Raw genomic sequence first — 23,582 nt, 5'->3', positions numbered from 1 at the left:
TCAATCAATGATCTGAAACAATGTCAAAACAGAGAATTTTGTTTCTGCAGATTGGCACTTAACGAAATAAGATAACCCTCTTTTCAGCTACAGTGGCAAAATAATGCCCAGAATTTAGGAAGCTGGTTGGTTGGGTTGAGAACTTTTCAGCACCTCCTCGTATGTAATAAAAGTGAGCCAAGTATAGGACAATCCAGTCATTGTGACATCACTGATGAGGTTGGCTCTTATTGGTGGAATGAGGCATTATGACATCACAGTCTCAGCTCTAGTTACCAGAGACTGAAAGTCTTCACATTATGAGGGGGTGCAGGAAAGTTCTCAGCCCAACCAAGACGAGAATGACGTGGATATGGTTCAATCGGTGATCGGAAACAATGTCAAAACAGAGAATTTCACTTCTGCAAATTGGCACTTAACAAAATAAGATAACGCTCTTTTCACCTACAGTGGCAAAATGTTCAGAATTTAGTAAAGCTGGTTGGTTGGGCTGAGAACTTTACAGCACCCCTTTGTACATGTTAAAACGAGAGGCCACAGTCGGGCATAAATCCTGCCCAAATCCAGTGAATCTAGGTTTTTGTGAGTTTTGAGAGTCCTGTTCCATGCTGGCACCATCTCCTACTTGTGCAGCTGATTTATGCTGCTTGCTGAAAGAGAGAAGGCCAAAATGACCAACAAGCATGATCACTGTTTGCAACAAATAAAAAATGCCATCTGCACGGGAAGAACAGACTCTCCTCTTGGTTTCTGGCAAGCTTTTGACTCCCTAGTTCTTGGGTTTACAACAATGCAGCATTCATGTATTTACCAATTCTACCATCAACTGTATTGTCTGAATTGTTCACAGTATAACAAAGAAATCACATTTAACAGACTTCAAGAATTATGTCCCCCTTGTGAACGAACGTCTTTGCTTCAAAAACAAAGCGTTTCATTCGGGAACGAGATTTTCAATGGCTAGGAAAGGCCTGTCCCGCCATTCAGACCGTTTACAAACCATTTGGAATGTTGAAACGATGACAAAATATTGCAACACACAGTTCAGCAAATAAAAAAAAATAAAAGAACTTAACGAGTTTTTAATATATTGCAGATGAAACTCATACTGTGATGTCGTAAAACGAAAAGGGTTGGGAATTTCTTTTAAAAAATTTGATCATCATCCGCTTTCAAATAGTTTCACGTTTACAAAACAGGCTTGATTCTTCTTTAAATGAAAAAAATTAATTATCAGACACAAATAATATTGATGTGTTTAATAATGTGCCATGTTCCTAACTCCAAATCTTTGTAGTGTACAAAATGAATTGGAAAACAATGTTTTATGATTGGTTCTCTATCAAAAACATCTCTAGCCAGGATTAGAAGATTATATATATATATAGTTATATATATAGATATATATTTTTAGGTTTCCACAAAACTATGCTAAAGAAAGATACGTGAAAGTCCTATAGCTCGGGGCAGTTTCTTAAAATAGGTAATCTTCTGTTACATATCTTACATTGCAAACTGTACAGAGACCTAAGTGTTGTTTTTAACAACATATACAGGTGAATTTATAGATCCTATATAAAATTTTCTTTATGTGACAGTAAATTAAAAGCCACAAAAAAATAATGGAGGCAAAATATACTTTTGATAGTACATAGCACTCAATCTGGTCATGTTAACAGTTGTCTCTTTGGCATTGAAAAATTCTGTACAATGTTTTAACATATTGTAGCTTGTATTTTTTATAACAAGGATATATAGGGTTGACCGAAATATGAAGTTGAAAATTACTAGTAAAGATCCTTTTATTTATATATATATATATATTTATTTTACCTTGTATAGCCTTGGGACCCTGAATTGCCGTCTGATTTCAGTATATCATATAGACCATATGTATTTATAAATCAACTAAATTGTACCAATTTTTCAGAAAATTATATATAATATATATTTTGATATTTATTTAGAAGCTTTGAAATAGTACAGTAAACACTTTGCAACACCGTGTATAAACTACAGAATGTCAGGTATTTTGTGGATTTTCAGATTAACGACATTTGTATGGCCTACGGGTGAAAAGAACATGGACACAATCTCTCTTGTAAAGTTGGAATAGTTTGGAGGGGCAGAACACAATCGCACACTCACACACGCAAAAAAAAAAATAAAACGGTCACATTTAAAACAGTGATATTGCATTTATAATGCACATATTTCTCTTTATCCGTACGATTGGCTTCCGGTGAATATAAACATCTAAAGGGCTCAGTGACATTTTGGAGAGAGAAAGATATTTAGTGCTGTAAACAGGCACACACAGAGGCAGATTCATCGCCTCTGAAGTTCGAGAGTTCAACACCTTCCAACTCACTCATTTCTCAGTCCTGCTGAGAGCACTCAGTTTCCCATTGTTGGCCAATAAGTCTCTGCCAGTCTGTCCGACCTTCACTTACACAGAACTGGGTGGCCAAGATGACGAAGTTGAAAAGTTGATGCTTTTTGTTGGTTGTCATTTGTGCAAATCATGCTGCTTCAGATAAGTCCTGTAGAATTGACTAGCATATCCTTTTCCGTGCTGCAAGGAAAGAAGAAAATGAAACACAGTTGAGAGGAATAAAAAAAAAATGGCACCGTTGAGAATTACCGTAGGTAACAACCTCTTTTGGCTGACTGAAAAGTAACAAGACTGCCTCTGTGTTGCTTTCCAAGAAGTAGAGGTGGCGACGCGGCGCCGGTTCTTGTGAAGCTGTTACATCAACGTTGCTAAACCTGCAGTTGGACCGCTGTAGTGTTCGTTGTTGGGTCACAGCGAGAGGAAGAACTCTGCACGTTTCGTTCCGGCAGATGAGGAAGCTGCGTCTGCGAGAGTACGCCAGGTGTGCGAGGTATGTGATTGAATTTTGCGCTAAACTTGGAAGAGAGCGGCAACGAAACTCTTGAAATGTTACGGTGAGGATACGGCGGTGAAACAATGCGTCGCGCTGAAGCATATCAGCGGCGGAAACACTTCAAAAAAGGGTAACGTGAGCAACTGACGAAGCGTATGAAGTTCTTCCTCGTGCTGTGACCCAACAATGACGACTAGGACAATCCAACTGTAGGTTCAGAAACGTCGATGTCTGAGCTTCATATGAAGCAGTGCAGTGTTGGCACGTCTACTTCTTGGAACGACAAACAGAGGCAGTCTCATTACTTTTCATTCAGCCTCCATATTTTTAGTATACGCAGGAGAGCTATTATAGAACACATCTTATTTCTGGTTTAAAATAATATAGCTATCATACACTTTTGTTACTAGGATCCTCTAAGAATAAGCTTCTCATGTTTAACATTTACCCTACTTCTTGCCAGAAGGCCTTCAATGTGCCAATAAAAAGTATTTAAGTGGCGCTTCAAGTTTCAAGTTTATTAAATATATGATATCCCGCCTATCATTACGTCTGGGCGGTTTTCATAAGAATAAAAATTGTTACAAACATAGGGGGGATAGAGAAAAAAAAGTTGTATTAAGACATATAGGGCTCCTTTTACGAAGCCGCGTTAGCGGTTTAACGCGTGCTAAACTGCCGGACGCGCAAGCCGCTACCGTCTCCTCTTGAGCAGGCGGTACATTTTCAGCTAGCGCGGGGGTTAGCGCGTGATTAAAAGTCACGCGCGCTAAAGCCGCTAACGCGGCTTCGGAAAAGGAGCCCATAATCACTACACCAAATTTAAAAGAAGACACAGAAGGGGGGAAGTGGAATAAATACAATATTCAAATAAAAAAAAGAAAAGAAAAGAAAAAAGTCAAACTGGCTTACACAGTGTTGGTGGTGGGGGAGGGGCAAAGTACAGTGGTACCTTGGATTACGAGCATAATCCGTTCCAGGAACATGCTCGTAATCCAAAATGCTCGTTTATCAAAGCGAGTTTCCTCATAGGAAATAATGGAAACTCGCTTTGATAGGTTCCCACCCTCCACCCCCCCGAGGCCAGCAGCGCTGCTCTCCCCCCACGAGAACCGGCATTGCTCCCCCCGAAGGCTCCCCCCGCAATACGGCACCCCACCCCCCACCCCCGCCGCCATCGGGCACACCCCCCGCCGCGACCTGAGGTCCCCCAACCCACCCGAACCCTCTTCTTACTTCAGTGTAGCTTCCACACCGTCACCGGCATGCTCAAGGCCTGAGAGTTCACACATGCTCAAGGCCCAGCACAGGAAGCAGATCTTCGGGCACCGGCAGGACATGCTGGTGACGGTGACGGTGACGGTACCGGTGTGGAGGCTACACTGAAGTAAGAAGAGGGTTCGGGTGGGTTGGGGGACCTCAGGTCGCGGCGGGGGGGTTCCCGATGGCAGCGGGGGGTTGCTCGATGGCGGCGGGGGGGTGTCCGATGGCGGCGGGGGGGGGTGCCGGATTGCGGGGGAGAGGGTGCCGGTTCACGGGGGGGGGGGGGGGGGGGCGCTCGCAAATCGAGGCGCGCTCGGTTTCTGAAGTGCCAATTTTGTGAATGTTTTGCTCGTCTTGCAAAACACTCGCAAACCGGTGTACTCATAAACCGAGGTATCACTGTACCTAGAAATCGAGAGTTCTTAAGGAGACAAGGCATTCTTAAATATAAAAGTCTTTACATTCTTCCTATATGGGTAAGGAGGATTCATTCCTGATATGGCTTGGAAGTGTGTTCCATAAAGTGGAGGCGACTACAGAGAAGATTGTTTTCCGTATGGTTTCCTAAAATATGTAGCGAAGTGAGGGAATCGAAAGGAGATTTTGTTTGGAAGATCATAAAGGTCGCGGTGTCGAGTATGGAATCAATAATCTGTCGATGAAAGTCGAAGTATTTACCCGTTTTGTTTTGAAGACAAGAAGTAACAAACTGTCCTATCTGTAATACTGTGTTATTTGTTTCCCCCCTCCCCCCGGTTCAAGGTCGTGTGTATATGAGGTTCCAGCAACGTCTAATTGCTTTTCAGGTAGCCAGCTGGGATAGGGAATTACGTTCTTTATTTGGTAGGTCTTGTTCTTGTATATTACAGAAAGTTACTGAAATCAGTCTTGTTTGTAAAATTTTTTAGAGGATTGAATTGGTTGATGTCTACTTTGTAGTTCACTGGAAATGTCCAGTTTTCCATTTTTGTGAACTGCATCGATCCGCGAGGTTTTGCGGTCTAGAAATGTAATGTATTTTAAAGGGGATGCAATGGGGTATGGGCAACCAGTGTGCGTTTTTCAGGAGAGGGGTAACGTGATTGTATTTTTTTTTTTTCTTTTGCCTTGTAGAGGAGTTTGACCACAGTATTTTGCACTATCTCTAGAATTTCTAAGTTAGCCCTGTTGTTTCCAAGGGCAACACAACTAGAAAGATCTAGAAGGATCAGCAAAATCAGAACTTAGCTTACCATGCCATTCTGAGGGACAATTAACCTCATCACAAAATGACCCTTCGGTCTGGTTTGACGGGCAGGTTGACAAAATGATGCATTAGTAGTAACAGTCCAAATCCAAGAATTTATAGCCAGGCTGCAAATTGAACTTTCGCTATTTGTGTGAAGAAGGTCAATGCATTATCTAACCAGTCTACCAAGCCACTATACCAGGCAAATGGACACTGAATATTTCAATTATAATTGGGAGCAAAGGTAACCCATTTACTGACTTTCTGCTGATATTCAGAGACTATCTTGTCTTGAACTGGTAATTTTATTCCGTGAAACATATTATAGCTTAGCTTAAACTACAAAGTGATCTCTGATAAATCATAAATAAGCTCATTCATTCCAGCACATGAAGTGTTATTGAAAATGACCCTGCCGCTCGTATTATATGATGTTGAAATAGTCCCTTTTCCCCCATTAAAAAAAAAAAAAGTTTATTGCAAAATGTGCAAAAAACCAGAGGTCCATAATGGAAAATGTTTTCTGGCAATTGAAAATATACTAAAAAAAAAAAAAAAAAAATCACATATAAAAAATACTCATTGTGAATGTCACAGCTGCTTCAAGATAAAAATTGTTCGCTAATCAGAGACACGTACACTATGCAAAACGTACTACGAGACTGGTCTTCACGTCCAGAAAACGCCCACAGTGACGCCAAGATGTTACCTCCATGTGCAAAACATGCGTAAATACCTTTGCACATGGAAGATCGTTCCTCAGTTTGAACAATGTCTGTGCAAGGAGCATAACAGGAAACCAATCTCCCGGTAAACCACAGGAGGCAAATATCTAGCACCCTTCAATGTCTCTCCATTCGGACTCTTCCCGCACCCATCAAGTACATTTTAATTATGATCTCTCTGATACCTGGAGCAATTCATCTGGCGTGCCATAGGGATCACCACTATCCCCATTGCTTTTCAATGTCTACATGTCTTCATTAGGTGCGCAATTGACCCAGCTGGGTATAAAATTATTTAGTTATGCAGATGACTTTACAATCATTATCCCATTCGCTAACTCTCTCTCGGAAGTTACTCCCAAGGCAACAGAAGTACTAAATTTGATGGAGCAGTGGATGACTGAATTCAGACTGAAACTTAATTTAGAAAAAGCAAAATTTTTTGTAGCTTCGCCACACCCGCTTGATACCAAAACTGTGCATCAATAAACTTAGCTATCCTATTCAATCTACTATGAAGGTATTGGGTGTAACACTGGACCAGAGCCTAACCATGAAAGACCAGGTGGACTCCTTAATCAGAAAGGGTTTTTTCACTCTCTGGAAGCTTCGGTCCATTAGAGCATATTTTGATGTTTCATCCTTTAGAATTCTGGTAAATCCCTTATACTGAGCCAACTTGATTACTGTAATATCGCCTATTTGGCAATTTCCCAGAAGAATATGCGGCGATTACAACTGGCGCAAAATGCGGCATTCAAGCTAATTTGGGGGTTGAAGAAGTTTGATCTTGTAACTCCTTCCTACCGACTTCTGCATTGGCTGCCGATGGAAGCGAGTGTGAAGTTTAAGTTTGGATGTTTTTGCTTTAAGGTACTATTCGGTTTAGCCCCTAAATATATAACTGACCTTTTCTCTTTCTCAACCAACAGACATAAGAGAAGCTCACACTTGAACTTTGTTTCTCCACTGGTTGGAGGATGTAAATTTAAAAGACATCATCAATATCTTTTCTCATATCAGGCAGCATTATGGGGTAAAGACCTGGAGAAAACCAAAACAACTCTGTGGAGTGACGATGTTCCTAAATGGACTTTATTTGAAAGTATCAAAGTTCCAAAGGTCCACTAAAATCATCCACATAAAATAATTCCATCTGTAACAATTGCTTACGCCTACTACTTATGGGGAATTCAGGAAACGCCTAAAAACATATCTGTTCCTGAAGTATTTAGGTAACTGACCTGTACAATCTTATTCCACAATAACTAATCCCTAGAGCTGTTAATCACTAGCTTTTAACTTTGTTAATTCTACTCAATTTGTAGCATCTTTTAATCCTTGTAAACCACATAGAACTTTACAGTCCTGTGGTATATAAACTGTTATTATTATTATTAAGGAGCAGCCTGGAAAGGTGACTGTGAAGCAATGCTCCCTGGGATCACATAAGAGTTGCTGTACTGGGACAAACCGAAGGCCCATCGAGCCCAGTATCCTGTTTTCAACAGTGGCCAACCCAGGTCCCAAGTACCTAGCTAGATCCCAAGTAGTAAAGATTTTATGCTGCTTATCCTAGGAATAAGCAGTGGATTGCCCCAAGCCATCTCAATAATGGCCTATGGTCTTCTCTTTTAGGAAATGATCCAACCCTTTTTTTAAACCCTGCTACGCTAACTGATTTCACCACATTCTCCGGCAACAAATTCCAGAGTTTAATTACATGTTGCGTGAAAATTTTTTTTCTCCGGTTGGTTTTAAATCTACTACCTAGAAGCTTTAGTTCATGCCCCCTGGTCCTAGTATTTTTGGAAAGAGTAAACAAGCACCATACATAGGCAGTGTCAGATACAGTGAGCCCCTTTTGCAGTTGCCTAATACTACTGCAAAAGGGGCTCACTGTATCTGGTACTGGTACATTTCTATAATGCTACCAGACACCATGTAAAAGACAGAGCTTACAAGGTTCCCCAAGCAATGTATACAATTGTCATTCTACAGAATCACTAAGCATTGCTGAAATCAGAATTTCCAGAATATCCTGACATGAAATGATGGAGGCACCCTTTAAAAATCATAAAATGTTGAAATGAGGGGATGCACATACATGGACTCCCCACCCCACCCCAAAAACATAATGCTGCCTCACACCTGCATACTGCTGGAACTTTGGCAGAAGCACACAAAACTACATGCAGCCACACAAAGGCACAACTGCCTTACCCCACTACCCTTGTATACAAGTTCCACAACAAGCCCACCATGCCATCCTCTGGCCCTGTGGCCTCACACAGCACCTGTGCCTGTGAACTGCATACCTACACCCTCAGGCCTCCCTCCCATACGGGTCTTCCCATCGGTCTCAGGCCCTGTGAGGAGCAATGCACAACCTGTCGGGTCAAATTTAGGTATGTGACACCATGAAGCCTCATCACCTGAACCCCGACTCCACCAGCTTGTGTTTTGCAGATGGTTCGGCATCCACCGGGGACCTTGAGTCATTCAGGAGCCAGTACAGGCACGTACACTGGGAAGACCCAGGCCTAATCCGGCACATGAGGGAGCACCTCGGAGGCTGACTTTAAGTACCACAGACATGATCACTCCAAGAGCATGCCTATGAGTCATGGGATGATTTGCAGCCACTGGCATCAGTGAGAGCCCCAAACCAGCTAACATGAGTACCCCACACATAAATGCCCCCAAACTTAGGTTTTCCATCTTGATGTCTATAAATGACCTTTCTTCTGAGGGGTCCTAGCAGAGGTGGCCAGAAGGACTGCAGGATCCAACAAGGTCTCCTGCCATCTCCCAGCCAGCTGAAGGTCACAGAGATGCACATACCCCCACCCATATCCCTGACAAGAACTGTAACAATGGCTCCATCCTTGCAAAAGCACAGTGGCATACTACCTTCCAGCCAGTGTCTGTTCATCCAGGGACCTCCAGCAGGGCCAGGACCCATCCTGCGTGCCCACAGGCAGACAACCCTCGTAGGGGTCAAACAGCTCTCACATCAGTGGCTCTAGGGTTCCCTATGTCATCCTATTGGCGCCACAGATCAGACATGTCCCCCAGGAAACAACTGCTGCCCCCTGCCTACCGATAGCCAACTGCACCACCAGCAAGCAATCCACTTAGGATATGTTAAATCTCAACTGCAAACCTTTTACACATACAGGCACCCTTCAGCTGCTGACCACCCTACCCTCGAGAGTGCCTGGAAGGAAGCATTCATGGATCCTGTGCAGTGCTACTCACCCCACATCAGGCCTACATCCTGCAACATCTTTGGGCTTAGGAGCAGGAAAACCCTTGGAGGGGGACGGGGTATAGGAACACTACCCCTGGCAGCTATGCTGGAGGGTACAGGACCCAAGGGTCACCCAGAAACAGTTGCCACACCTTAGCACAGCTCCTGCTGCAAGTCTCAGCCATGCACAGAGAATTGAAGTAGGAACTGGGGGCCTACGCCACATAAAAGGGTCAAATTTTGACTGAGCTCAGAATGCTTTGTAAGGAGTAGGGGCAGCCACAAGGTAAAATTATGTCTTACCTGATCATTTTCTTTCCCTTAGTCACAGCAGATGAATCCAGATGTATGGGCTAAGTCCACCTACCAGCAGGTAGATATACTGAGCAATGAATTGCATTTGTGATATAGGTTGGAACGCTTCTTGGCTTTTCAGTATTACTCAACAAAGCAGAAAAGAAACAACTCGTACCACACATAAAACTTGTTCTTATTTTATGACAATAAATAAAACTTTTTGAACTGAAAAAAAAAAAAGAAACCAAACATCTTTGCCTCTAGGAAATATTGTCCTCGAATGAACCACTAGTCAACATACTCAACTACTCAACTAGAACAGGAGAAAAAAGGCTGGGGCTCTGGGTTTGTCTGATGTGACTAAGGGAAAGAAAATGATCAGGCAAGACAATTCTACTTTCCCCATCTTCAGCAGAAGATGGATCTAGATACACAGGATGCTGCAAAGCAATCCTTTATCAGGATGGGATGCAGCAATCACCACCGAGAGGTCTGACACCCCCAAAAAAATATCTCCCTGCTGCCACATCTACATGATGAGGTTTGGAAAATGTGTGCAGAGAAGACCAGGTGGCAGGTCTACAGATTTTTATTTTTTATTTTTCTGTCCAAAGAGGACACTCATGACTCTGCCCATGAAGTGGACAGCGCCAGTCGAATGCACCCTCAAAGAAAGCGGAGATGACTTACCCAACACGTATGCTGACTAGACAGTTTCTCGGATCCAGTGCACAACGGTCACCTTAGAGGCCCCCAAGCTCCGAAAAGGACCTCTGAACAGAATGAAAAATGCGAGCGCTGAAACTCGTTTATAACGTGTATAACTGCACAGCACCCCGCGAACGTCCAGAAGCCATAGCTAATAAAAATATGAGGTATAATCCTCCTTGCGAAAAATGAGCGGCTCCGAAAGCAGGCCAGTGCCACCACTTGCACCTTCAGTGAGCTAATCCCTTGGAACAACCCTCCTGCAGGAAGGCCATAATATGTGACACAGAGGCAGCCAAAGGCAAGACTGTGCGCTGTATGCACCAGCACTCAAAGTCCTCCAAACCCAGGTATATGCCACTGAAGTAGAATGCTTCTGTGCTTGCAACAATGTAGCAATCACTGTATCTGAATATCTTTCCTTTGTCAATTGCACTCTTTCAATAGCCAGGCTGTACGACCAAAGCAGGAGAGATCAGGAACCTTACCACCCTCACCAAGTTTAAGAAAGCACTCAAAACACACCTGTATTGCTTTATTTTAATTTGTATTGCAGTATTTTAATTTATTTGGATTTTATTCTGTACTATGAATTATATTTTTATTTCTTATGTATATCACTGTGATGCTTTTTTTGGTCACCCAGTGGTACTCTATTTTTTGCTCCATAAGACGCACTTTTTTCCACCCAAAAAGTGGGAGGAAATAAGGGTACGTCTTATGGAGTGAATAGCCCCGGTACCTTTTTTTAATTCCGGTGGCTGCCTTCTGTTCTGATGTCTTCTGGCAGTGGCAGAGTGATGCACAAGGCAGGCGTGAGCTTCTTGCGTGCCTGCCTGGTCCCGCACCTCTCATTGAATGGCTGCCAGAAGACATCAGTACAGGAGGCAGCTGCCTGGATTTCAAAAAGGTACGGGGAGGCTCTGCCTGCCTGCCACTAGGCCTGCCTGTCCTTTGCCCTGTCCTGGCCTACCACTAGACCACCAGAGGGGAGACAGGGTTCAGGGCAGGGTGGTGGGACAGAATTTTTTTTTCTTGGCTTTTCCTCTTCTATAGCTAGGTGCGTCTTATGGTCAGGTGCGTCTTATAGAGTGAAAAAATGGTATATAAATGTCTTAATAAAGATAAGATTAGATTGTCCATGACCCTGATTCAGAAAATCTGGCATCAAAGGCAAGCACAAAGAGTCATCCATCGTTAGGTGAACCAAATCTGCAAACCACAGCCTTTGTGGCCAGTCCATGTTGAATGATGGTATAACAAGATCAAGCTTATTAGTATTTTTAATTAGTTTAAACGTCCTTATTCTGAAATCAGTTTAGATGCTATAGATCTATTGTGCATAGACCATGGAAAGAGAATTACAATAATTTAAATAATTGGTAAGAAGGCTATGAAATAAGGTATGGAGAACAGTTTCCTGAAAATTTTTCATACTACAGACCAAGCTATTGGAATGAAAATTGTAATTTAGAGTCCAAGGTGACTCCTAATATTTCAACAGAAAATAGCAATAGGATCAGAGGACCGGGACAGACAGGGAAAATGCTTGAGTACCTGAATAAATTAATGTAAACCGTTCTGAGCTCCCTTTGGAGAACAGTATAGAAAATTGAACAAATACACAAAAATCTGCTAGTTTCTTTAATTTCTGTTACTATTTAATCATCCGTTCGTTTTGGCTAAGTGGATGCTAGCATATTCTTACAAATATTCTCTATTTACGCACAGAATACATTCCTTCTAGTGTACAGAGGGCCATTCTATAAAGGAAGTCTATTCTATAAAGGAAATTAGAATGCTTATTTTCCTTTAAAGAATACTAGCATACCCAGGAATGCAGTTAAGTGTGCGCGCATACACCAGCCTTAGCGCCGGTGCAAATGTTTGTGACTAGAGAGATCAAGGAACTCAGTTGTTGAGGGAGAATCTTGCCAAGACTCTGTCCATGTGTACACCCATCTGTCAGATACACGCTATGGAAGATATTCATGTTTTTACAGGAGAGCATGCAGCTGGATTTTTCATATGGAACATTAATCTTATCTCCAAAATTTTTTTTTGAAGAATTGGAAGAACTGGGATAGGCTAAATTACACTTTCTGGTGGGAATCCCTTTGTTATTACTTTTAAAATGGAACGTCTGATGGCTATACAGGAAATTGATGGACGTTTGGGAGCCGTTGACTAAGGGTTCCTTTTACAAAGGTGCGCTGGCATTTTTAACGCACGCGCTAGCTGAAAATCTACCACCTGCTCCAAAGGAGGCAGTAGCGGCTAGCGCATGCGGCAATTTAGCGCACGCTATTCCGCGCGTTAAGGATTTAGCGCGGCTTTGTTAAAGGAGCCCTAAATTTTGTAAGGAATGAGAACTGACTTTATTTGACTGACCTATAAACAGACACATCCGGGGGGGAGGGGTTTGTGCTGGAATTGTTTTGGGGAATTTTTAGATAGTTTCTTGTGGGTATTTATTTTCTTGATTAATAGGTGGGAGGGTGGGGGAAAATAATTGCTTATTACTATATGTAAGTTTATTGTGCTTTTCTTGTAATATTATATGTACATGAATTATTTGTTTGATTATTCATTACAATAACAAATATTCAGGAATATCCACTAAGTTCTATATTTAAAATATAACGTAACATACAAAGGAAATTAATCAACCATGATATAGTCTACATTATATGTACATGAATTATTTGTATGCACAAATTGTAGTTGGAAAACTTAATAAAGTTTATTAAAAAAAAAAGAACACGAATCTGTATTTTTATACTGCTTTTTCCCAAAGAATGGGCGCAAACAAGTACAATGACAAAAACAATCTTGATTAAAGTATTTTATTTTTAAACAGTGTTATAATCTCCAATTCTTTTGTAAACCACCTAGAACTGAAAGGTATTGGTGGGATAAAAGACACCAATGCAATGTAATGAACAGACTGAACTTCGCACTCGAACAGGAAGACCATTCCAAACATGAACAAGCTTGATAAGAAAAAGATTCTTCCATAATCTTTTTAAAGTGACTATCACAGTAATACAGGAAATGATGTTCACTCAGCAAGGAGTCCAATCTGCTCCTTATTCATCAACCCAAGTATCAGCAACTATAATTCTTTATCCTAAGAGATGAACACTTTTCCACGTGTTCTCAGGGTATCATAAGCGTTCTCCACATATCTTTCCACTTATATTTCTTAAGTTTATAAAGGCTTCAGCGGTGCCCCTCAAAGCTGAATTAAACTTTCATCGCAATGAGATTCACCCACCCACCTCGTCATCAGCCCTTCTCGAGTAAACCAGCTGTTCTGAACATTGTGTTTTAAAGAGATATGATGCTTATACACCTCAGTCTCCGCCTGGCAGTCAGCATCATGGCCCTTAGTGCCAAAGCTGAAGACAAATCCTTCCTTTTCTTCAGGAAGGAGTCAGATATTGGTCCCAATAACACTCTACCAATACTTGATACCAGGGATGAACAATGCAGTCTTGATGACATATCCCTAGCATCCAATGCAGCTCTAGAACCCATGGACACTGATGCCAGATTTTGTTTGCTGTGTTGGACATCTGCTCATTTACAATAGGAGGGATCACGGTTGGGCTCCAGGTATTGCAGGACACAGTTATGGAGGAGAGTGTGGTGTGGTGGTTAGAGCCTACAGCTAGAGAATGACACGGTGACAAAATTCATCACCGTTCCCGTCCCCGCGGATAACCGCGGGAAATAAACCCATGTCATTTTCTAGTGTCTATTTCAACCTCAGTCCTTCTACACCAGCATTCTTCAAAGCAAAGCTTGTGGGTCAGTGGTTGTGGCCATTCATACTCTGATTCTTCCCTCTTTCCTTAAAGAATGACATGAAGATGGTTTCCCGCGGTTATCCGCGGGGACGGGAACGGTGATGAATTTTGTCACCGTGTCATTCTCTACCTACAGCCTCAACATCCTGAGGGCAAATCCTGGGGCAAATCACCTAATCTTTCACTGACCCAAGTACATTAGATAGATTGTGAGCCTACCAGGACAGACAGAGGTACTTCAAGCATTTTCCCTATGTAAACCGATTGGAAAAGAGACAGCTGAGTGGAGATATGATTGAAGTCTACAAAATCCTGACTGGAGTAGAACTGAAGCATTTACTTTGTAGTTCATTGTAAAAGGCCCGGATAATTGGGTGGCTTTAAGGGGAGATGAGGAGGCCGCAAAAAAACAGCTAAATTTACAATGAACTACAAAGTGAGTGCTTCAGTTTTACACATCGAGAGAACCAGAAGTGGCAAGAAATGAGAATTGGATTTATGTTGTTGTAGGGGAATTGTTAATGGGGTGGGTTCAAATGCTTTAGGAAGGAGTCTGAGAGTTCTTATGAGCGTTGGGAGCAGCGCGGGTAATTCAGTGCGGCTCCCCACGCTAAAACTGCTAAAGCGGTTTAGTAGAAGAAGGCCCTGAATGTTTTAAGTTTATGTATTGCACACAGCACTTTTTGGAAATTAAAACATATCTATATCTATATATATCTATATCAATAATAATAAAACCCTTAGCGCGCATGCGCACTCCTACCTCTGTGATCTCTGCCTCTGTGATCCGCAGCTCTGTGGCCCCGCATGAGCAGTAGAAGGAGCCTGTGGCGTTTTGTATGTGGCGGTTTTCTGGCTCTTTTTACTGCGCATGCGGAGGCACGGAATTTGAAATGGCAAAACACCACGGCAGCAACTCCATAGAGGAAGTCGCTGAGCAGGGAAGCTGCCAAGCAGGGAGGAACCGCTGACCAGGGAAGCCGCCGAGCATGGAGGAACCCCCGACTAGGGAAGCGTCAGCGCAGTGGCAGCAGTTCTGACCCCATTCCTTACCCAAAGCAGCAGTTACAGCACTGTAAACAGGCTGTTCGCGGCAAGCAACATTCCAGAACCCCAAGAATCAATTTCCATGCAGAATCTCAAAGAATAGCACGAATCCAGAATTCCAAATAGTAGCAACATTCCATACTATCGATCCAGGGCAAGCAGTGGCTTCCCCCATGTCTTTATTAATAACAGACTATGGACTTTTCCTCCAGGAACTTGTCCAAACCTTTCTTAAAACCAGCTATATTAACCGTTCTTACTAAATCCTCTGGTAATGAGTTCCAAAGCTTAATTATTCATTAAGTGAACAAATATTTCTATTTGTTTAAAAAGCATTTTCATATAACTTCATTGAGTGTTCCCTAGTCTTTGTACTTTTTGAAATTAAAAATAAAAAAAAGATCCACTTTAGGAATTGCAAGGGCAACAAATCCCTATTCAAGATCAAGTACTTTCAGATATTGCAACTATTTTGGAAACCTCTGATTCAGAGGTGGCAAAATCTTCAATATTAGTGGCTTCGTTGGCAGTTTTGCCAGATAAAATGTGGATTTTGAAAAGGTTCTTTAACAGACCAAAAGAATTTTGGAGTTTTAAAATCCAGATAGTAACATAGTAACATAGTAGATGACGGCAGATAAAGACCCGAATGGTCCATCCAGTCTGCCCAACCTGATTCAATTTAAATTTTTTTTTTTTTTCTTCTTAAGCTTATATACCACATCCTCTCTATAAAGATAGAACTCGGCATGGTTTACATGAACATTAAAATAAGGAAAATTGCATAATAAGAATTAGTGAATATGGAAAGAGCAACGAGATTTACATTTTTGAGAATAGCCAAGTTTTCAGATGCTTTCGGAATAATTGGAAGGAGACCAGATTCTGCAGCTGGGTAGGAAGCTCATTGATTTTGAAGAAAAGAGATTGCCCTAATTTTCCAGCGTAGATAACGCCTTTTAATGAGGGAAAAGATAGTTTAAATTTTGGGATGGATCTGGTAGTATCAGGTCTCGCAAAATTCCAAGATAGTGGAATTAGAGGAGGAAGAGTGCCATGCAAGATCTTGAATGTTAGGCAGGCACATTTAAAGTGAACCCTAGAAATTACTGGAAGCCAGTGAAGTTTTGACAGAAACAGGGAAACATGATCAAATTTACTTTTTGCAAAGATCAACCTAGCTGTAGTATTTTGGATCTGTTGAAGTCTTTGAAGACTTTTCTTGGTTAGACTTAGGTAGATGGAGTTACAATAGTCTAGCCTGGAAAGAATGATTGATTGTACAAGGAGAGCAAAATGTTGTTGGTAGAAACAGGATCTCACTTTTCTCAGATGTTTCTCAGGACATACAGAAGCAAAGACGACACTTTTTGCTTTTGAAACCAGATGTTACACTTATTGGTGGCACTTTTTATCTGAGATACCCATGTAGTCTTTAAAATATGTGTTCTTTAAACCTTCTCACCTGTTTTTCTTTCTACGAAGCACCTTCAAGGAGTATGAAGTTAGAACTCTTTGAATGAACTTATTCTTTGTAAATTGGCATCAGATGAAGAATTCTTTGCTTTTTATATATGTTAATGCAATTTCCAAATGTACTCTACGTAATCTTGGATCCAAACAGTGGACTTGAGAAAGATTAGACTTTTATATTTCTTGATTTTTTTTTCTTTCTTTTTTTATTTGAATTTAGACTGTAATTTTTTTCTGTACAAATGTTTTTGCTTGATATCATGAATGAAATATGATAAATAAATAATATAAAAAAAGAAGACCCACTTTTACCTGTTCTACACCACTTAGATTCTGTAGACTTAACATAAGAACATAAAAATTGCCGCTGCTGGGTCAGACCAGTGGTCCATCGTGCCCAGCAGTCCGCTCACGCGGTGGCCCTTTGGTTAAAGACCAGCACCCTAACCAAGACTAGCTTTACCTGCGTACGTTCTGGTTCAGCAGGAACTTGTCTAACTTTGTCTTGAATCCCTGGAGGGTGTTTTCCCCTATGACAGACTCTGGAAGAGCGTTCCAGTTTTCTACCACTCTCTGGGTGAAGAACTTCCTTACATTCGTACGGAATCTATCCCTTTTCAATTTTAGAGAGTGCCTTCTCGTTCTCCCTTCCTTGGAGAGGGTGAACAAACTGTCTTTATCTACTAAGTCTATTCCCTTCAGTACCTTGAATGTTTCAATCATGTCCCCTCTCAATCTCCTCTATTCGAGGGAGAAGAGGCCCAGTTTCTCTAATCTTTCACTGTATGGCAACTCCTCCAGACCCTTAACCATCTTAGTCGCTCTTCTCTGGACCCTTTCAAGTAGTACCGTGTCCTTCTTCATGTACGGTGACCAGTGCTGGATGCAGTACTCCAGGTGAGGGCGCACCTTTGCCCGGTACAGCAGCATGATAACCTTCTCCGATCTGTTCATGACTCCCTTCTTTATCATTTCTAGCATTCTGTTTGCCCTTTTTGCTGCCGCCACACATTGCGTGGACGGCTTCATCAACTTGTCAATCAGAACCCCCAAGTCTCTTTCCTGGGAGGTCTCTCCAAGTACCGCCCCAGACATCCTGTATTCATGCATGAGAATTTTGTTATCTACATGCATCACTTTAGACTTATCCACATTGAACCTCATCTGCCATGTTGATGCCCATTCCTCGAGCCTGATTATGACACATTGCAGATCTTCACAAGATCCCCCTGTGTCTTCACTACTCTGAATGACTTCATATTGTCTGCAAATTTAAACACCTTACTCGTTGTGCCTTGCTCTTTTCCAAGCTGAAGAGCCGTAACCTCTTTATGACTGAGAGGAGTTACACCCCCTTTATCATCTTGGTCGCTCTCTTTGAACCTTTTCTAATTCTGCTATATCATTTAGAGATACCATGACCAGAACTGGATGCAATACTTGAGGTGAGGTCTCACCATGGAGCGATACAGAGGCATTATAACATTCTTAGTCTTGTATAACATCCCTTTTCTAATAATTCCTAGAGTCTTGTTTGACCTCCGCTGCACACTGGGCAGAAGGTTTTAGCATATTCTCTACAATGACATCCAGATCTTTTTATTGGGCGCTAACCCTACCATCTGATAAGTAATTATGATTGTCTCAAACCATACGAGTAAAAAACAACTAAAATCTGACACATCAGGGTTTCATCATCTAAAGATAGATTCAAGTCACCCAATAAAATACAATATTTAAGTCACAGCATGCTGAGAAATAAAGTCATTATAAAATGTATGAATCTTACCATTTTCCTAGAGGTCATTAAAGCAAAATACATCTCAATACTTTACACAATAAGGCATAAATTATATCACAGACCATAATCTCTGGATTATTCAGCATTTTTGCATGTTCTCCATGATGGAATCCAGCAAAGAGCGTGAGATACATGAGTAATTTGATGAGTACATTAAAAACCCTTAGATATATTACATGTATTTCAGTAGTAGCTTGCAATTTTAGGTTTCATTAACAGATCAAGCAACTAGTTTAAATAAAAATAAATCTTTTTTTTTTTTAGCATTGCAGATAATACAATGAAACTTTCCACCCAATGTGTGGCAATGTCCAAGAAAGCAAACAGGATGCTAGGAATTATTAGAAAAGGGATGGTTAGCAAGACTAAGAATGTTATAATGCCCCTGTACCACTCCATGGTGCGACCTCATTTGGATTATTGCATTCAATTCTGGTCTCCTCATCTCAAGAAAGGTATAGTGGTGCTAGAAAAGGTTCAAAGAAGGGCGACCAAGATGATAAAGGGGATGGAACTCCTCTCGAAAGACTAAAATGGTTAGGGCTCTTTAGCTTGGAAAAGAGACGGCTGAGGGGAGATACGACTGAAGTCTACAAAATCCTGAGAGGAGTAGAACGGGTACAAGTGGATCGATTTTTCACTCCGTCAAAAATTATAAAGATTAGGGGACATGCGATGAAGTTACAGGGAAATATTTTTAAAACCAATAGGAGGAATTTTTTTCACTCAGATAATAGTTAAGCTCTTGAATGCGTTACCAGAGGATGTGATAAGAGTGCATAGCGTAGATGGTTTTAAGAGAGGTTTGGACAAGTTCCTGGAGGAAAAGTCCATAGTCTGTCATTGAGAAAGACACGGGGGAAGCCACTGCTTACCCTGGATCGGTAGCATGGAATGTTGCTACTTCTTGGGTTTTGGCCAGCTACTAGGGACCTGGATTGACCACCATGAGAATGGGCTACTAGGCTTGATGGACAAATAGGGGTTAGGGAGTTTCTCACAGATGGAATAATAAAACAGAGTTAAACGCAGCATTGAAAAAGTGTGCTTTTAGCCTAGATTTGAACACTGCCAGAGACAGTAGCATGGAATGTTGCTACTATATGGATTTTTACCAGGTTACCAGTGACCTGGATTGGCCACCGTGAAGATGGCTACTGAGCTAGTTGGATCATTAGTCTGGCCCATTAAGGCTATTCTTTTTTCTTATGTACTGACACAGGCAGAGAACATTGAATATTAAGTTCAAGAACAAATATTCATTAACACTGTATCTTGAAACTGAACCAGCTGTAGCAGTATTTTCATAGGAAAGCATTAACAAAAAGCTGCATTTTCAACATTTTCTTGAAGTTGATCTTCCCAGCACAGAATCGCAGAATACCAGGCAAGAAATTCCAAAGTTTAACACTAGCCACCGATATCAATGATGCTCCAATCCTAGCATGCATAATGGACATCCTACCCTCTAAACCAGTGGTCTCAAACTCAAACCCTTTGCAAGGCCACATTTTGGATTTGTAGGTACTTGGAGGGCCACAGAAAAAAATAGTTAATGTTTTATCAACTTTGCATGAGGTAAGTACCTACAAATTCAAAATGTGGATTAGCTGAAATTATCAGAAGCAATTAAGGAAATATTCATAAACTATAGTTTATAAATCTTTCCTTAATTGCTTCTGATAATTTCAGCTATACACAGCTAAAAGCAGTGCAACATGCAGAAAATGAAAAACTATCAAAGTATCAACTGCAAGAGAAGATTTTGGACCAACTATTTTGAGTGCCTCGGTATTATCAAGAATAATTCTTTAAGGGATTCAAGACAAAGTTAGACAAGTTCCTGCTGAACAAGAACGTACGCTGATAGGGTTAGATTCAGTTAGGGTGCTGGTCTTTGGCCAGAGGGCCATCGCATGAGCGGACTGCTGGGCATGATGGACCACTGGTCTGACCCAGCAGCGGCAATTTTTATGTTCTTATGGAAAACTTCTGCCTTGAGTGACCACTGGTCTCGTCCGCAACCGCCTTCAGCTCTCACCTCCTCCAGCATCGGACACACGCACAAACTGCAATGCCTCCAATGGTTCCTTACATTCTGGAACCTCATGCAAGCACTTTCCTGTGTCTGTACGTGATTGTGAGGTGGAATGGAGAGGACAATCGTGTACAGATGCAGCAAAGCGATTGTGTGAGGCTACAGCAGTGAGGCGGACAAAGTTCCAGAATGTAGACAATCACAGATCTTATTCTAGAGACCAGACTGATCATAGCGAAGAGTACTTGGAGAAGTATTTTAAGGAAGCAGTCATTGATGGCCCGATAGGCGGAAGAGGAAGGTCTTTACTGCTCTACGGAAGGTCATTAGTGAGTCTAGTGACCTGATCTGGTTCCATAGCTGAGGTAAGAAATGGCTGTAGGATCATTTACGTGCCGTACTTATTCGAAGGGATCTCCCTGCGGGAATGCTGAGTCTTTGTTCTGCTTTGGAGCGGAGGGGGAGTTAGGGATATATAGGTGTAGCTTAGATGCGATGTAGGCTGTTTTTTTTGGGTAGAATCTCTTGTGGGTGATGACTAGGGCTTTGAAGATGCATCATTTTTTGACTGGTAACCAGTGGACTGCACAGAGCGCTGGAGTAATGGGGTCACCGTAGCTGAGGTGGTACAGGAGTCAAATTGCTGAGTTCTGGACTTTTGGAGGTGTTTTAAATCTCTTGCAGAGATGCCATTGAATAAGGAGTTGCAGTAGTCTAGTCTAGAGAGTACATAGGCATATAGCAGTTGGGCTAAGTCTGTTTTTGGGAGGAAGGGTTAAATCCTTTGCAGTTGGCGTAGGTAGTAAAAAGATGTGGAAACTACCTGCGAGATGTGGGCGGAGAGGGACAAGTGGCCATCCAGTATTATTCCAAGACTTCGTACCTGGTCTTTTGCTATTAAGGGGGTGGATTCCCAGGATAGTGTCAGACAGGTGAAAGTAGTGTTCTTTTTCTTGATCCAGAGTAGTTCAGTCTTTGAGGCATTCAGCTGGAGTTTATTGGCTGTCATCCAGTTTTTCATGTCAGAGAGGCAGTGTAGGAGGTTAGTGAGTTGGGTTGGCTGATCATCACCTAGAGGGAGCAATAGTTGAAGATCATCAGCATAGGAGTGAATCTTAATGTTGTATTTGTGTGAAATGTCGATGACTGGCCTGATATACAGATTGAAGAGAGGGGACAGCAAGGCACCTTGGGGAACTCCGTATTTAACTGATTTGGGGTTTTATTTAGCTGTCCCTAGTAGCACGGATTGTGTTCTTTCAACCAGGAAGGAGGTGAACCATTGCAGTGCTGAGTTCTTGATTCCTATGTCAGCGAGTCGGTCTAGTAGAAGTTGATGATCTCTAGTGTCGAAGGAAGCGCTAAGGTCAAGCAGGACCAGTAAGGCATCATTTCCTTTATCCAACATTGACCAGCTGTCATCAATGATGTCAAAGAGGACAGATTCTGTACTATGGCCTGTTCAGAAACCTAACTGGAGTGGAGATAGGGCTTCTTGTTGTTCAATGAAAGGTTGCTGTTGATGGAGCACTATCTTCTCCAGTAGTTTGGATATGAAGGGGAGGTTGGAAACAGGGCGGTAGTTGCTTAGATCATTTGGGTCGATGGAGGGTTTGTTCAGGGTGGGTTTGATGATGGCCGATTTCCAGTTGAGGGAAATTTTTCCAGTTGACAGTGAGGTGTTGATGAATGGGGAGGATGATTCTGCAAAGTCATCTTTGGAGGACAGGAGGTTGGATGGGCATGGGTCAAGGATGGAATTGGAGGGTCGAAGCTCTAGTAGCATTTCTAGGAGCTCGGCATGTGTGACTGGGTGTAATTGGGAAAGGGTTCTACAGGGCGGGGTCTTGGACATGTAAAGGGGATGAGCCGGGGGGAGGGAGGATCTTGCTGGAGGCGAAGTTGAGACTGCTTCAGATGTTTTTAATTTTTGTTTGGAAGAAGTTGGAGAGAGTTTCACTGTCCAGGTTGGAGGGGGCATTATGATTGCATCCATGGGCAGCAGAGAAGAGGTGGTTATTCAAGGTGAACAGGTATCTGGAACGGTTAGGAACTTTCTGCAAGATGTGTGTAATGAACTTTCTTTGCTTCCAGAATGGCAGCTTTGTAGGTGTTTGATAATTTTCTCCAGTGTGATTTGTAGTTCTCTGCTTGTCTCATAGCTCTCTTTTGGGTTCAGAGGTCGTCATTAAACCAGGGAGCAGGGTTTTTGTTTGTAACTAAGCGTGTGGTTTTGGTTTGGGCCAGGTTGTCGTAGAGGACCTGAATCCCTGTGTGCCAGGAGGAGACGGCCAGATCAATGGAGTGGAGATTTTGGTTATAAATTTTACTGAGGTCCCGGAGTCCAGTGGACATGGCTAGAGGATCGACCGTGTTTGGATTCTGAGTTTGCTTAGTTAGGGTGGAGCCCTGTGGTTTGGAGGAGGTGGCCATGGGCGGAAGGCAGAGCTGGATGAGGAGATGATCTGATCATGGGACCAGTGTGGTGGTGTAGGTCAGCTCAGGAGGCACAGTGGTCTGGTCCCTGTGAGTGAAGACTAAGTCCAGCATGTTTCCGGCTGTATGGGTTGAGGGTATTGCTGCTAAAAAGGGGGGGGGGTGGCAGGGGTGAGGTCAGAGGGGAGAGGTGGATTGTTCCCTGGTGGGTTTACCCGGATAGTATGGGTATGGCTCTTGGCTTGGTCTCTCTGGTCCACTTGAGGGCCACACGAAGCTGGTGGGCGAAACTTGGCAGGTCTCAGTGTTGCAGTGATGATCGGCAGGGGAAGGTGGGCGCAAGATGGAGGACTCCTTGTCCCTTCCCCTATCTGGAGCACGGTTGGTCATCTGCTGATCGATGGCCCTTCAGTGGGGCTTGGAAGAGAGCTGGAGCTGGTTGGCAGAGCTTGGTGGGTCTTGGCGTCACTGCAATGATCATCAGGGGAAGGAGGGAGCAAGATGGAGGACTCCTTGTTCCTTCCCCTGCCTGGAGCATGGTTGGTTGTCCGCTGGTTGATGGCTCTTCAAGTAGGGCTTGGAGGAGAGGCGGAGCTGGTGGGCAGAGCTTGGT

The 23,582-nt window shown here is 42.4% G+C and overlaps 1 protein-coding gene across 2 annotated transcripts in view; it reads right to left on the bottom strand.

Annotated features, from left to right (window-relative positions):
* Positions 1 to 1,950: 1,950 nt before the first annotated feature.
* Positions 1,951 to 23,582, bottom strand: part of PCDH10 (protocadherin 10) — a 143,927-nt gene continuing 122,295 nt past the window's right edge. For both annotated transcript variants that reach the window (XM_033939188.1, XM_033939196.1), the window contains one exon: positions 1,951 to 2,575. In XM_033939188.1, the coding sequence (XP_033795079.1) occupies positions 2,556 to 2,575 (20 nt within the window). In that variant the 3' untranslated portion in view covers positions 1,951 to 2,555. The remainder of the gene's footprint in view (positions 2,576 to 23,582) is intronic.

Source organism: Geotrypetes seraphini, chromosome 1 (genome assembly GCF_902459505.1).
Source record: "Geotrypetes seraphini chromosome 1, aGeoSer1.1, whole genome shotgun sequence".
NCBI lineage: Eukaryota > Metazoa > Chordata > Amphibia > Gymnophiona > Dermophiidae > Geotrypetes > Geotrypetes seraphini.
Note: the sequence above shows the minus strand (reverse complement) of the source record. Positions and strands in the feature narration are given on the sequence as shown.